This window comes from Ambystoma mexicanum, chromosome 10 (assembly GCF_040938575.1).
Source record: "Ambystoma mexicanum isolate Mex_15411 chromosome 10, UKY_AmexF1_1, whole genome shotgun sequence".
NCBI lineage: Eukaryota > Metazoa > Chordata > Amphibia > Caudata > Ambystomatidae > Ambystoma > Ambystoma mexicanum.
The window spans coordinates 1,131,875,499-1,131,892,526 of NC_090932.1; the positions used below are offsets into that span (position 1 = coordinate 1,131,875,499).

General features: G+C 44.3%; 1 protein-coding gene across 2 annotated transcripts in view; it reads right to left on the reverse strand.

Moving 5' to 3' along the window:
* LOC138492068 (prosaposin-like) overlaps nt 1–17,028 on the reverse strand; it is a 72,727-nt gene that overhangs the window by 44,609 nt on the left and 11,090 nt on the right. For both annotated transcript variants that reach the window (XM_069619029.1, XM_069619030.1), the window contains exon 2: nt 16,492–16,637. In XM_069619029.1, the coding sequence (XP_069475130.1) occupies nt 16,492–16,637 (146 nt within the window). The remainder of the gene's footprint in view (nt 1–16,491; nt 16,638–17,028) is intronic.

Genomic DNA, 17,028 nt, shown 5'->3' on the forward strand with positions numbered 1-17,028 from the left:
GAACAACTAGACATCTCTGTGTATTGCCCTACTTGTCTTCACATCACCGAATTGTTTAACAGAAGCATCTTCGGAATAGAATGTACAAGTGTACATGCATTACTCTGTTTCAGGCTTATTTGCTGCAGGCATTTACTGTGCAGTATACAGAGGAGGAGGGGCTTTGGGGTGCTAATGGCCCCTTCCCAGTGAGCTGTGACTTGTCAGGGAAAGAGGCCATTAGGACTCTCCATTTCACACTTGTGTCTGCCCCAGCCCAATAATAAAAGATAAGACATCAAAGAAACGGACTTGGGGAATGAACTGGGTCCTGTTAAACCCAGCTATGGCTTTAACCATCAGTGCCAACCTGCAGTATGCAAAAAAAGCAACCCTTTTGTTAGGATTTTAGGAGGCATACCTCTGTGTTTGAACTTTAAATAAGCACCCTTCTCCGTGTTTTTGCTGACGACGATGCGTACCCCAGAGCATTTGAGGGCCACCACCGGGTCTAAGCTTAGCTGTTTATGGGCTCATTTTGCTCATATGTACAGACGGAGACAAGCACTCTGCCTGTGGATTACATTCCAGGATATTTGGCTGTATTTTCCACGAAAGCGACAAAGCCAAAAAGCAGCTCTGCTTCTTACCCATACTCCAACCCGGAAGTACAAAAACATATCGGCTGCATCTAATTTTGATGAGGGAAGGGCTTAAATCGCTGTGGATTCTGCCTGTTTTATACCTGTGAAAGCCAAACAGATTCCTCATGCCGACTACCGTGCATGCACATGGCGGCCGCCATTACCGCTTAGTTCATATTGGTGGTGTAAAAATGCATGGGAACCTGTGCGGCCAGGATTGCCATGCCTCTTCACACCCACAGCATGAACAATCAAAATGACATGTAGTGTACTACAGGCATTTAAGTGTTAGTGGCCATGGTCCTTTCCATTGCATTTAGCCTTTTTGTACTAAAAAGGAGAGCTCCTTAGAAGGGTGTCCTGTTGAATAAGGACATACTCAGCCCTATCGACTTACCTGTAGTTTGTAGCTGTCGCCATCATTCAACCCTCGCCCATTCCCACCCGCTTCTTTTCACCCCCAACTGAAATCCAGTCTGTGCTAGGTGTAATCGAGGGGACTTCAGCACCCATTCTTTTAGGATCGGAGCTGCCATGTCTGCAGCACTGGTAGGCATGCCCTTGGAAACCATTAAGGGACTAGGGGGTTGGAAATAAAACTGTTTAAAGAGATTTGTGAGGCCGGAGAAAATGTGACAGGACAGAGTTCATCGTTATACCCCTAACCCCCTTTCCCCAAAACACAGGAGCGAGAAGAAACCGAAGAACAGTGTGGGTAGTTGGCCACTCATTTGTGATGAGGGCCAAGGCAAGGTGCACAATCCAATGGGAGCAAATGACTGCAAGACACTTCAAGGTCGAATGATGGGGAATTCCAGGTAGGAGATGGGCACAGCTTGTAGAGTATTTTGAAAGGCTATTACAGAAATACCCCAAACCCGAGAAATAATGGGAACCCTGCATAGTTTTGGGGCCCGCCTGGGAGACACGGAAATTATACAGTCAGAGATTATACCAAGGAAGATATGGAGAGGGGCTGAATCACATCAGGCGATTGAGGAGTTTCTAAGGAGGTTGAACGGAGCAATGGCAATGTTTTGCAAGGGCATGGGGGTCACACAGATCCACCATAGGTTCATCAATTTAAAGTCACCAATATTTTCGATGGGGTGCACCTGTCAGACAGCAGCATACATCTTTGCTTTTGGAACATAAGCACAAAATAGATGGAATTATGATATGTCACAACAGGGGGAGCCATAAATGGGTGTATACCCCTGTTTGGCGTGGTGGTAAGGGGCCAGTTGGACTCTAAAGACTATAAAGTGACCATGGCATGAATCAGGAGGGGTTACCGCTCCTTCTGTGCTCAGCCCTGCTCTGAGGCCCAGCAGCAAGGGGGCTTGAGGAAAAGAAGAGAGCTCAGCTTCCCCAGTCATGAATGGCACTCCTCCAGCCCAGTATCTCCTGCGAAGGAAGGCGGATTGAAGACTTTTTTTGGTTGGCAGAGCTTTGGCAGAACAAATAAAGGGGATTTGGTGGAAATAAGGGGGAAGCAAGAAATTTGTGATTTAGCGGGCTGGTCGCCGCACAAGAATAACAATTTTGCCAAAGTGTGTTTTGCAGTGAAGGCAATCATGAAGTGATTTGAATTAGTCTGACTGCTGTGTAAATGTAATAAACCTGCAGCCTTTTAAGCCACAAAGAATCAACTGTCTCTGACAATTTTGTATAGCGCTTTAATGAAGGTGCAGGTATGGGAGGCATATAAAGTAGGGGTTATGGTCCAGGAAGTGGCCAAGTGCCCATGTTATGGAGGGCAAGGAGCTGAGGGATAGGTTATGCCACCTGGCTACTGGTTGTAACTCTCTTCTTGAAGAGAGGCAATATAGCAGACCACAGAAATGGGAGAAGGACGAGATGGTGAAGAGGAAAAGAAAACAGGTTGGGTACACAGAGATACTGATGGCGGCAGAGGGACCTGGAGATTTAGCTATACAGACATGGGTGAGGGTAGGGCACAAATCGAGGGTTCACATGGGTGGACGGTTTCCGTATACTTTTTCGAATTGTGGACGCGTCCAAATATCTCTTTTTGGCATTTTGCTCATCAGGGACTATTTTGAGAGATTCTTGGATTTAAAATAATATCTCCTCTCTTGGTTATTTTTCGGGTATTGAGTTTCTGAAAGGCAAATGTGCATTTGTCCCATGCACTTTCTTCAACTAGAAAAGGCCAGTTGAATGAAATTTGACTATTTACCCTTGAAATGTACACTTCCTGTGACATCACTTCCTATTGCATACATTAATGAAGTCCCTGCTATGTTTTCCCAGGATTATGCCCTGGGTGGGTGAAAGTGTATGGAATGGAACAGAGAAAAGTGAGAGAAAGAAAAGGAGCGTTGAAGATACAGTGGTAGTAGAAAGGGAGAATGGGAGTGGTGCAGAGAGTGCCATGAGAGCAAAGAAAGAATGACAGACGGGAAAAGTGAGAGTGAGGGGAAGAGAAGTAAGCACATGTGAAAGGGGGGTGGAGAGGAGAGACGAAAGATCTAGAGATCAAGAGTAATGCAAAAACAATACTAATTGGAGGTTCACAGAGGGACAAAAGAACAAGTGAGAGGGCTAGGTGCAACGAGAAAAGGGGGCGGGAAGGAAGGCAGAGAGAGTGAGAGAGAAAGAGAGAACCTGAGAGGGGTAAGTAAAATAGATAAAGCAAAGAAGAGAGCTGGAATAAAGACAAAGCATGAGAGAAAGGGGGAACATGAAAGGGGTAAGAAAAATAGAGAAGAAGCGAGCAAGTGAATTAGCCAGAAAGGAGAGAAAGATGGAAGAGGGAGAACGTTTCATAGAGAGAGAACAAGGACAAAGAAGGGGGCAAATAAGAGTGCTATAAACTCTTGGAAATAGGAAGAGGGGAGAAGGGCCTAATGAGAGATGCAAATATCAACATTTTGTTTTTATATAGAGTGCGTCATGCAGGATTGATGGTGTGAGTGAGAGGAGCACTGGACGAAGAATTCACGCCTAATGTCTTTCATTAGGAAGATGTTTTAAGGGCCGTGACCATTTTAAATATGGATGAGGTTGTGGTGTTTGCTTTTCTTGTAAGCAAAGGGGGCACGTCTAGTTCCCGAGCAAGCCTTGGAAGCTTTAGCATAACAGCACCACCCGGGAAGAAGGTACCCCCTCATCTGGCAGCTACGAGTAAGACCTGCTTGAGGCAAGATAAGAAGGAAGATCAGGCAGTTGTTTGATATTTTGGCATAATAAATACGTGTTCCATGTCATTTGGGAGTTGCTTACACAGTTCTATATTTTCTTTACATTTTAGAACTTGTAGTTTGTCTTTTCTCACTATAAATCAATTACTACATGCCCAGGAATGCAAACAAAAAAACAGGACTGGATTAGCATCTCCTAGGTGACATGGAATATTTTGGAAAATATACTAATGTAGAGGAGGAGCTGCATGCCTCTGCGGGAAACCCTGTTCCCTTACCTCCCATATGTTGGAAGCCTGAGATCGTGCTCTGTAATGACACCAGTAGTTATGCCAATACCGCAGAGTATATTCGAAAGGAAATACCCTTTGAGACGACCCTATAGAATGTATCCCCGAACGAATGACAATATGAGGGAGGAACTCCATGAAGGAATATAAAAAAGAGCAAAGAAAGAAGCCTGTGACGTCATATGAGAGTATGAAAGACGTCTCATGATACTGGCTGAAGAGAATGTATGGATATTACAGAAACTAATGACGAAGTAAGGAAACAAGTGACATTTTTAATATGAAAAAGAAGATTACACGTGCACAAAGAGAATCAACTGTTCAACAATTGTACAGATGCTGAAACGCAAGGTAGACTAAGTCATCATACAAGCTGGCTATACATAATGAATAGAATGCAGGCAAAGCTGCCATTATATAGAAGCTGGACATCATTATCATGAATTTAGTAAGCCAGGACCCATGAGGGGGAAAGGGAAAATTGTGTTTTAGCAAGAATAAGCTGAATCTTGGAGCTGCATGGCGATGTTGTCTGGTCTGGAGACAAGATTGAAGCAGCCAAGGCAGCTATCTATTATGGAAAGGAGTGAATGTGCAAAGGATGCATCATCACTTATTAAGGTGCAAAGAAAGAACACCAAAAGTGCCACATGTTATTCATTTAGAGCATTTAAAACCTAGAAAATAGACCAAATCATGCTCTCCTGTCACATGGGCCAAGGATTGAACTAGAGCCCCGGAACATGATAATGAGTGTTCACACTCCCATATATTCTACAGACAAGGATACTCTTGCAAGGCCAAGTTCAAAGCCAATCTTCATGACAGAACGCTTGGGTGATGGGAGATGATGGGCTAATTGGGTGGGGAGGTAGTGTCATGCCCCATCTCCCTGCACCTGGGTCTGGGTTTACGTGCCACTAAGTGAACCGAATGTTCCAGAAATGGCACAAGCGTGCCAACCAATTGTAGTGGTCCATATAACGAAAGGACCTTATAGTTTGAAGACCATTGAGAAACTGTGTATCTAATGTTTCTGAAGATGACATGTTTTGGGAGGTACGCATATATTGTCCTCCTGACAGTGGGCAGTCAATCACAATCCTAGTTCCTTTAGATAATATACTAAGATGTTCCCCTTAAGCCTAACCCAAACCTTAGTAGGTTTTTCATTATTTGCCATGTAGTATGACATCACCTCTGGTGTATTTTACCATACATAACTCTTGCTTTGTGAAAAGATCGCTGAGAGAAATTGAGCATACGTCTGTTGATGTTCACTGTAACTCCCTGGTTTGGATAATAGTTAATAAAACAGTACGTTGCCATCTTCCTGAGTTGGTTCAGTTATTTGGATTTGGAGTTATATTGTGAACCCATCCATTGCATGCACGTTCCTAAAGGGCCATAAACTCACGAAAGACAGATTTTATCTTTTTTTTTAAATTAAATAAACTTTCAACATCCCAAGCTGTAGGGGGTTTTGTCTTACTGTCAAACGGGAAATTATATTGTACCTCCTATTTCAACGAATATATGTATATTGGCCTACGCCAAGCTGCTTATAAGCCACTTGCGAAGAAATCCGTGTTGCAAGGTCCTGATCTTAGAATCAATGTAAGCCGCCATTTTAGGTCAAATCCGCCATTTTAGGTTCTCTCTGTAAAGTCACCCTGTGAGTTAAAATGGTGGACGATGTCATTCCAAAATACAACATGGCCGTCTTGACCTCTGTGTGTAATTAATATGTAACTTGCCTGCAGGCCACTTATTGGGGTCGTGAACTGAGACCTTGTCCTTCGCTGACCTGTGTATAAAGGATTACTCGTGCCAATGAAACTAATCCGCGAGCATATGTAAAGAACAATGTATCCAAATACTGAACTAAGAACACTTGTTTAACTACATTGTATTAATGTTTGAGAAGACCTTTATGAGAAATCCTAAAATACACTGTTACCATGTAGAATTGCTGGCAAATGTATTAAAGGCAATCCCTATGCATATAGTTGTGTGAGCTCGGCATGAACCCTAGATCAGTAATGTATTACAGGAATATTAACCCGTAGTAGGGTTGGACATCATGTTCGCAAATGGTATAAAAGAGCAACGAATTCTAATGTACAGCCCCACTCACTGAGCACACTGAACCACACTGGGGTTCGTTGTGTTATACTGAGGGCTGATAGCTATCCGTTAACTTTTCTTTGTAACTGTTCAGTATCAAATAAAGATCTTTGTATGTTCCTTTGTAACCCGTGTTCGGTGTATTTCCTTTTGGGGTACTCAGCCTCGATATTTTTATTTTGTTTTTAACAGTTGGCACCCATATAGGGACCCTCAAAATTGATGCCGGATTGTCGAAGGTTGACACACGCTATCGGACCGGGATCGAACGGTGTGACAAAATAAGGGGCCCCTTCTAAACGAGACGCGGCAGCTAAGCAGCGCTGCACGACCCGATCCCTGGACGATTAACATCTTGACGAGGTTCCACTTATGGAGGCGGGCAGATTTGCCGATATCACCAAACACGAGGTAAGATTAGTTAGGTAAGATTCTTTGTAATCCGATCGGACCTCCTTAGAATTTATCAGGTGAGTCGTGACCCGATTCTTAAATATGCTGATAATTTGATTTTGGCGTATTGTATCTGCAGACATAATTATTGACCAGGTAACACCAATAATTTGATATGCCTGGGAAATTGTCTACCTGCTTCAGGGTGTTATTCCGCAGCGATAGACAATCTTTGGAATTTAGCCATCCAGCACCACAGGCGGGGTCGCCGGCGTGTACTATGTACTGTAAACATGGCATTGAAAGTATAGTGTTTAATGATATTTGGCACAGACAACCCAGACATGCCTCCGAACTTCAGTGGCCAATCAATGGGAGTAATGGACTGTACCTATTCTGTGCTTAATGGGTATAATATTTCATGGACATTCTATGCTCCAACTTTTCATTAAGATTATTATGTCACTCAAAAGACTGCACGCCCCAGGCCCAGATGGCTTGTGCAATGCCTTAATTTAACTCAACCCTCATTGGCAGGGTAGGCTACTGCACGTTCTTTTTATGATCATCAGCATTAGTGGTAAACATCCTACATCTTGGCTGTGTAGTATAATTTGTCTGGCGCACAAAAAGGGCACATGACATAATCCAAAAAAACGACTGCACCATGGCAATGCTTGACGCTCCCTCTAACATCTTTGCACAAATCTTACTAATTATAACATTGTTCCCATGATCCAAACTAGTACCTTTACTAATGTGTTGGCACTTATTTCCACTATTGAATACTCATGGCGGGTCCTAAAACAAAGTGTCTACATGGCTCTGATTGGCTTCAGTGCTGCTTTTGACACAGTACACTGCAACATACTCTGAGAATTCCTCAGAGCCTACTCAGAATGATCATGCTTCTGCACAGCCATACCACGGTTAAAATCAGAATATCGGCACCTGGCAAGGTTACGGGGTTAATGACACCATACCTACGTTTGTCGCCTTAAAGCAGGGGTGTATCCTTGCCCCTATGTTTATATAAATTATAATTGTTCTTTTATAATGCGCTTAATACCGGAGTGAACCAGTTTCTAAGCATGGGCCCGAAATTCAAACCTGTGTTGCTCTGCATCGTCTTGCTTCCAAGATGAGCATGTTGCCTTATATCCGGCTGACTTACCTCTCGCTCTCAATGACTCTCGAATTTCTCTGCTGAGGTCAGGGATGAATCGGCTATAGTGACTTGGTTATGCTGATGATGATCTCATTTTACATGACTGCACAGCAAAAGGTCTACAAATCCAACTTGATAGACTCACGGTATCAACAATGGACTGTGTATAAAAACTAGTAAAACCAAAGACATGATATTTAACCCTGACAACAATGGCAACCAGAAAAACCTAAGGTGGAAATTAGAGAATAACCAGCAGGATATACTTTCGACCAATAAGTATCTAGGGATTACAATTGATAGCAAGTTGACCTGAGTTGAGAAACTTGAGATAAAGTCTTGTCAACAACTTGGTGTGGTTCTTCAGTTTGCTTCGGAACACAGTGGGTACTCTTTAGACTCTAGTCCACAGGTCTGCAAAGCCAAAATGTGATCATTGATATTGCATGGCTCTAAGTTTTGAAGCAGGAAACATCTACTCAAATAAAAAAAGATTGAAGGAATGTGCCTCAAAGTGAACACAAAATGCACAAGCAAACATCAGCAGAATGCATAAGAGCGGACTGTTGGCTGCCTAGAATTGGTGGTGATATCACAGTGAGGAGAACCCTATTTCAATGGAAATTGATAAACAGTCCGGAGAATATATTACTTAACATCAGCTAGCTGATCGCATTTTTGTCCATGTATTGGGTGGTACATGCCTAAAATCAATAATGGATGAAGGCCGACAGTAGGGTGCTTGCCTCCATATTAACCCCTCTTGCACTGCTTATCTTCACTCCAGGTGTGGTATCAAAATGGCCTGCCATGCCATTGAACTGGAACAGACCAGAGTCCATTGAGCCACTAAATCAGATAACAGTGAATTTATTTTACAGCTAAATTAATTCCATTGAACTTTTGTTCCGTGTTTTATAATGATTGGTTTAATATTGCCATTATTTGCTGATGTCTTTCTTTAATTGTTCCTTTTCTTTCGTTTTGAAAGCCTTATTGGCTGATGAATACTATATTAAAAAGATAATAAATAAATAATGGTTGTTGACCTGCATGTGCTAACTTGACATTATGGAATCTGTCCATCATGTGCTAGCTGGGCATAATTAAATCTAACAAAAACGAAGTTACTATGCATTATGTATTCTAGCCATGAAGTGCTGACTGAACATAATGGTTTCTGGTCACGAAGAGTTAGTTGGACATAATACAGTCTCGGCACAATGTACTAATGATGCATAATGGATTCTGGCCATCTTGTACTAACGGGCATAGGGTAATCCGGTAACGGTGTAATAAATTAACAAAATTAAAACTAGCCATTATGTAGCAAACTAGATGTCATGGATACTGAAATCAATGTGCAAATTGGAAATGATGAATTCTGCCTGTGATGTACTAACTAAGCATAAAGGGAACTGGCTACAATATGGGTATAATGGAATCTATGCATGATTTCCTTACTTTCCCTAACTGACATTGGCAATGATGTGCTGACTGACCATTCATCGTAGAAACTGACATTTATGTGCTATATGGTTCAATGAAACTGGTAATTATGCATTAACTTGGTTCTGTTATGTTATGTTATCTGGTCTTGAATTGTGCACTACTGCCACCTGCAGGGTCTCTTGGGACCCTGTTGGATTGGCAATGGAAGGATGTTTTGGGGGGTTTGTTAGTGGAATTGCGAGGGAAAAGACCAAGAGAGCTTTGATGTGCTGTTGGCAGCTTCAGTTCAGAGAAACTGGTCACTGAGCGTTGGTGCGTTTTTGGTTGGTAGACCTAGGGTGTTGTTGACCTGTGATTGTGCATGGGTGCTTCGCGTGTACTTGTGTTTGGTTTCCAGTTGGGTATTGTGGAGTGTGTGCAGTTTGTGGTGCAGTGGAGGTAGGGGCGTGTTTGTATATAGTTTGATGGTGGGCATGCAGAATAGTGAGTTCTTAGTAGGGCTAGTTGACATTTGCATCACATTCGGCTAGGCTCTTTACCCTGGCCACATTCAGGATGTGCCAACTTCGTGCATGTCGGGTTCGCCTTTGGTTTCAGGATGTCTCTTTCCATGGGTCACCATGAGGTGGGTGAATTTTGGCACTTAGCTGTTTCCTTCAGCTTGAGTGTTAAAGAGACAGGTTTTTAACAGCTTCCTAAAATGTAGGTTGTCCTCTGCTGTACGTATTTCCTTAGGGAGGGAGTTTGAGAGTGTTACAGCTACGCAGGAGAATGCTGAGCCTCCAAGTTTTTGTTTTTAGTATTTATTAAGGTCGATGTCATTGCTGGATCTAAGCACTCATGCTGGTTTGTGGATGGTGATTTTCTCCTGTATAAATTAAGCAGCTTGGCCGTGGATTGCTCTGTGAGTTGTTCAGGGTTTTGAAGGTGATTTTCTTTTTGACTGGCAGCCAGTGTAGCGTGCTCAAGGCTGGTGTGATGTGAATCTTCGGGTGAGGTTAAGGAGAAGTCTAGCAGCTGTGTTCTGTATTCGTTGTAGTTTCCTAGACATGTACTCTGGCATTCTGAGGTAGATGCTGTTGGAATAATCTATTCTTGACAGGAAGAGAGACATGACAGCTAGTGTTCTGTGTGTGAAGGAGAAGAAGGGAAGTATCTTTTTGACTGTGTGCAGATGGAAGAAGCATTTCCTAATTATTGTGTTGACTTGTGGCTCCAGTGTTAGCTCATTGTCCTTTAGGATTCCAAGATGTTTGACCACTTTGCCTGGTTCTGGTGGGTTCCCCAGTTCAGTGGGCCATGGGATGTGGTGGCTGTTCACCCGGTTATTGGCTGTAATCAAGATTTCTGTTTTGTCCAGGTTGAGTTTAAGGTTGTTGGTGCTCATACATTGGTTTAGTTCTTTGAGAAAGTTGGTTAGTGAGGGATTATCTTCTTCACCGGCGCTGATTTTGTAGATTATTTGGGTCTCATCTGCATAATTGTAGCAGGTGAGGCCATGCATTTTGATGAGGCTGATTAGGGGCGTCATGTGGATGTTGAACCTTAGCGGGGACAGTGATGAGCCCTCTGGGTCTCCACATGTTGTATTCCGAGGTGTAGAATTGAATGGTGCTAGCCTCTGTTCTTTCTATCAGGAATGATTATAGCCAGAGAAGGTCTGTGTTGCCAGTTCCTATGTTTTCTAGTCTTTTCATGAGGGTGTTGTGGTTGACCGTGTCGAAGGCTACAGAGAGATTGAGTATTAATGCTGAGTTTGTGTTGGAGTCTGCGTTGGTCTTTAGATCATCCCATATGGATAGCAGTGCAGTCTCTGCTCATCTCATGGGTCTGAAGCCTACTTGAGCCTGATCTAGTAGCTTGTTGTTTTCAATGCATTCTGGCATTTCTTCATATACAAAGGTTTTTAATAGCTTTGCCGAGCATGGCATGTTTGAGATATGGCTGTTATTGGAGAGGTCTTGCATGTTTCCTGGCTATTTTTAAGGAGCAGTTTGATGTAGGCTGATTCGAAGGCTTGTGGCACTGATCCAGTATTTAGTGAGATATTGAAAAGGCTAAAGGTAGTATTGTACCGGTGTTCTCTTTGCTAGTATGGATTTGTAGATGTCTGGTGGGTAGGGATCTGCTGGGGAACTTGCCCTGTTGCTTTTGTTCATCAGACTGTCTAATTTCTCCCTTGAGATTTGGGGAAGGGGGGTGTTAAGTCTGGTATGCAGTCGGGTGTCAGTTGGTTGGGGTGGGTGGTTGGGGTAGTTTGGTTCTGAAAAAATATTACAGGTCAACTATGCTTTATAATGAAATATTTCACATTACATTGTCCTAATATGTCTTGTGGGAGAACCCCAAAATCCTCCGGGTATTGATTTTTAAAACCAGTCACCGACCAATGTTACTGCTGAAAGGAACTAAAAAAATGGCCAATTTGATCCTACTTTTCAGAAATATTCCTTTGAAGAGAGACTGCTAAATTTACACTTTAATGAGGTCCCATGATCCGGTAAATGTATCAATGATAATTGGATGAATATATTTTAAAGATCAACATTTGGCCCTAGATTTTCCAAACATTGCATGGGGAGAACCTACAACTTTGCTATAAGGTTAACATTGATTAATGTTGCTTGCTCAAATGTGTTTTTAAATATAGCAAAGGTCCAAAATGGGAAAACTCTCTGACCCATCAATTTATGGTCCAGTAGAGAGGTGAATATCACCCTCATTTTGATTTAAACTAATTGACAGGTATGCCTATTATAGCAGAGCACCGAAGTTAAATACTGAAGCCAACCAATAGCCAGTAAGGCCCTGATTCTTGGAATTATTTGCGTGTAAAACGGGGATTTGCATGCCATTCTGCCCGCTAATCCCCATTCGTCAAACAGGGATGTATGTTCAGAATGGCACGCAAATCCTCACTTTACACGCAAATAATTCCATGAATCAGATCCTCTGTTTTTATTTATAACCTTGGTCAATGATTTAAGAATTATATGTATGTAGTAAATGGGCATAATGGGTTAATCAGGGTTGCTGTGATGAGGTGAAATGCATGCAGGTTGCGTGCTCTCGCTTTCTGAAGGGCAGGCCAAAAGCAAGGGCTCGATCCAAAACAAAATGACTCAATATCTTAGAATTGTGGGTGTATACAGTGCACCCATCTTGTTCGCTTCAGTTCTTCACGTTTGGTAGATGACCTGTTTATTGGTGCAGGTGTTTATTGAAGGCAGCAGATGGCTCCAGACTTGCAAGAGGCAGAGCTAGTCAATAACTTCAAACTCCAGCAGTTTGGTAGACCATGTGGCAGGCAAGTCGCTTCATCGGTCTTGAGGTAAAAGGGTAGCAACTAGTCCTGCTTGAAAGGGAGAGGGCACCAGGGTGTCTGTCTGGATGATTCATGCTCTGCAGTGAAGTCCAGTGATGATCAAGGAGACTGGATCTGACCAATATTCTTATGGGTTATGGGGGGCATACAAACTCTCTCACCCACTGTTCCCTCTCTATCTCATTAATAGGCACAGCAGCAAAGCTACCGTTATTCCAGTGGGATACCACAAGGTGAGGTGCTTGACCTTATGTTCATTACCCTTTACATCTCTTAGTAAATTCATCCCCTCATTTGGTTCCTCCTCCCACCTTTTTGCTGAAGACACACAGGTTTTCTTTCCCTCACTCCTGAATATTCCACACGCATTCCCACTTGATGGCACGTTGTTGCCACATGCTGAACTCCTTCAAAACCAAATTATTTACCTCCCTGTTTCTAAAACCCCACCAATCAATCCCTCCCCCTATCCTTTTCCCTAACCTCCTTACACCTGCCATGAAGGCTCATTACATCTGGGTCCTTAGATAGCGAACACATAATTCACCACTTCATTACTCCTCCACCACATCTGCAAGACTGAAGCAAAAGAGCACAAGGAAGATCTTCCCCTCCCCACCGACCACTTGGTGAAAACTCTTATCACTATTCTAGTTTTAAGCAGACTGGACTGCTCATCCTGTCTCCTCCTGGGCTTCCCTCGCTACTCCTTTTCCTCCTAAACAAAGTTATCTTTTCAACCCTTTGTCTTTAAAACCTCGACCCACACTCTCCTCCCACCTGTGCTCACCATCTTCACAGTGGCCGCCCCCCTATGCATCACTGATCCCTAATTACATTTGACCTTTTTGCATTCAAATACTTCCAAGGACATCGTCCCCTGTCTGGCTACCTCTTGCGACTGGTTCTATGAAAACGGTGAAGTAAAACAAGCCTAAAAATGTTCACTCCCCACTAGCCAATGATGAGTGATAATTCCAGGGGCTGAGTGACTTTTTATAGCTGGCTAGTACTTCTAACTTGAAACTGTTACCCATGAAGTAAACATGTATGTATTAAAGATTATATATTTGTAATGCTTTTCTCAAAGAGGATCAGGTGGTTTAGCACTCGAATATTCAGAGTTAATGTATCACCAGCCTTCTTCACTCTGTCTTTCAGTGACTGCTCATTCACAAAGGGAGAAGGGCGCTCAGCCAATCATATGGCTGGAAATGTGGATAATTACACAGTATACTTTCTGTGTTTCTCCAGCCACACGAGTCACTTCCAGGGTGCCGCCATCTTGATTGAGGGACGGCAACTGGGAACCTCTCCCATTTGCGACTCCCACGCCCACCAAGATATCCCGTCTTCTTCCACCTTCTTCTGCGCCTCCCAACTTATCTGCCTGCTGGACCGTAGCTTACTTTGAGGTCAAGAATCTGATGTGGCGAGCGACCATTGATGCAGGGCTTGTAGCACCATCAAGCAGGTGGTTCAGAGAAAGGCAGGGAGAGCAGGAAGGATGAAGGGGTAGGCGGCACGGCACTCCAGCCACGGTCGGACAAGCCAGACAGAGAGCACAAGGGCCTTAAGCGTGGGCCTTAGGCAGGGGGCCGGCTTTGCCTGTCGGCTCCCCGGATTGGCTTTTAGCCTTGAGGGGTGCGTTGAGACCCTCTCTGGGATCTCAAGGCACCCCTTCCTGGGTTTGTTAAAATGCTGGAATATCCCCAGTAATGAAAACGAGCCCTAATACCAAGCATATGTGACACAAGTCTATCAGGCCTCATTTTTTCTTTTTTAAATAAGACCACAGACCAAGGTCTGGAGACACGCTGGCGGGGTCGCAATGCGCCACTTCTTTGCTAAAGTCAGGCGCCATAAAACCACTAGGGTTGTGAAGGGCTCAGTATAAATGCTTAATATCATAACATAGCATAAGGGGGGCAGGAGTCAGCTCGAAAGAGGCAGCATCCTTGCTCACAAATGAAAATGATCTGCTCCAGATCCTGTTAATCTCAAATGCATTTCTACCCACTGAGCTGCTCCAGATAACAGGCAGAAAGGGTCTGTCCGCAGGGAACTATGATGTCCAGAGGTTTGTAACCATAAGTCTTGAAATTCTTCGGGAAACCTGGCTTCCTACATCTCGAAGTATGCCAAGCATGCCAGTTCTGCTTCTGGTACACTTGGGCAGCCAAGGAATAAGAAAACAAAGCCCAAGCATTACCCAGGACATGCAAAATCTAGAACCTTATAAAAAAAAAAAGTGAGGGGGAGATCTTTCTGCAATCCCAAGGATGAGGGGGACCTTCCTATAATTACAAAACCCCAACTGGGCACCGGAAGCGGACTGGCCTCAGGGGGAAATCAGGAGCTGTACCAACAGACCTGCATCTCTGTATAACTCGTAGAGCTTGGACAGTGTATTTGGTGTATCTATTCCGCAACACTGGCATCTCCGACAGATTTCTAAGGCAGGGTTAAATTCAGTAGACCAGGGCATGTCAACCAAGCACATAGAAAATCGAATCAGTATTTCAGGCTATCCATAACATGTATGTATGGTAAACATGTACATTTAATCAGTTGGTACTGTGTGTACTTATAGAAACCCACCTGATGGGCATCAGATGGTGATCGGCAAAATTAAACTGCCTGCTATGATCAGTTGGTCACCATGCAAGGTTGCCACGTTCGGGGGTACGAGGGTGATGATGAAGGTGGGTGAGATGTGGCGAAGTTCACGGATCCAGGCAAAAACCATTAACAAAGGAAACAGTGAGAGGAAGAAGGCAGGTCAGGGGGTAAGGCATCGACATTGAAAGGTAGACGGAAAAGGGGGTGGTTGAGGAGTTGGGCATGGAATGGGGGGTTCAGGATGGGATCCCTGAAAAAGGCAATTCAAAGAGGAAGGTGAGGAGGAGGGTGCAGTGGTAGGGCAAGGTGGCGTTCCTCTATGTGGGCAGGTTTGTTTATTTAGACAAGCAATTTACATTTTGAGAAGCACGTCAAGCTATTGCCAGGGCTTTAATTGGGCCAGTGCTAGCTGGGGCTGAGCGCCAGCAGGTTCAGAAATCTTGTTCTAAGGTGGGGCCCTGCTGGGGCTCACTAATCTCACCAGGCAGCCCAGGCCGCTACAGGGCAAGGCTTTTTTTCTAAAGCCTGAAGCTCTTGCTCATGTACGAGAGCTTCAGAAGAAAATGCCTTTAATCCATAATGGTGGCACTGCACCTGTGAGGCATCCCTTCAAGAAACAGATGCCCGTGGGTCGGCTCCACCATTATGGAAGAAAGGTGAGGCCGCTGGAAGCAGAGACCTTTTTTTTCTAAAACCTGAAGCTCCCGCTCATTTGAGCGAGTTTCAAACTTTAGAAAAAAAGGCCTCGACTTCCAGTGGCCTCACCTTTTCAGCCTTAATGGGCCACTGCCCCGGTATGATACCTGGCGATGGGCAGCGCCACCATTAAGGCTGAAATGGCGATGCCCCCTGCCAGACAAGCCTTTAGCAAATAAATGCAGATCAGCACCCTCTCCCCCAGTGCTGATCTTTACAAAACGATGCCTGGCAGGGGTGCCTGTAGCCCATTGAGCTAAGCAAGGGGGCGTGGTCTAACGAGCCTGCAGGAACCCAGCCCCTTCACCCCCCTCGATGGGCTTGGCTCATTTTCCAGTGCCACTTAGATTTGAGCAAATCTCGAAAACGTCGCAATGGGGATCACTTGATTTATCGATCCTTTTTTGAGGATCACTACGCATACAGATGATTAATGTTAGTACCTTATATGCTTGGATCGTTCGGAAAACCCGGTTGGATTTTGTTATTTGGTGGATCAGAACACCCACCCCTAAGATGAAGTGGCATATATCTGACGTTGCCCCAGTCCTGTCATCTTTCGGAGGCTCTGCCCTGCATCGTGGCAGTCGGCCTCTCAGCTCTAGTCTTTGCACCAGGGACCACTTACCTCTGCAGGGGCGTTACCCCAGAGCGTTGCACAGTAGTCTCCCTTCATGCAGAGCAAGGCGGTCTCCTCGCTTCCGCACCAATAGTCTGGCCCCCGCAGGCAGGGATCAGGTCTCTCCGGGAGTGGCTGCTGCACATTGGCCCTCGCTGTGCAAAAACACAAAGAGGAAGGCGGAATCAGTAGTCATCGATCAATTACGATCTACCAATACCATCACTCGCTTCAGCGGTGCTCATTTTAGCATTTTCAACCGGGTGAAAGGCAGCGTTACTAGGGTTCAGTAGGGAAAGGTTTAATTGTTTTCTGTATTCAATCTCAGAGTGCTCAGAGTACAAATGGCTGCAGGGGCGAGAAACTTTCTGCTGCCAACAGAGAGATCTGCCATAGCGGGTGCATGCTTAGTACTCTGTACCTACCACTTGTTGGCCACTCACCTTTGATTGCTGGAGAGAAGACAGCAGCTGGAGGATTAAACAGTTGAGCAGAGTGTGCATGTATAGCTGCTGCCATACCGACAGTCTGAAACTGCAGGCTGTC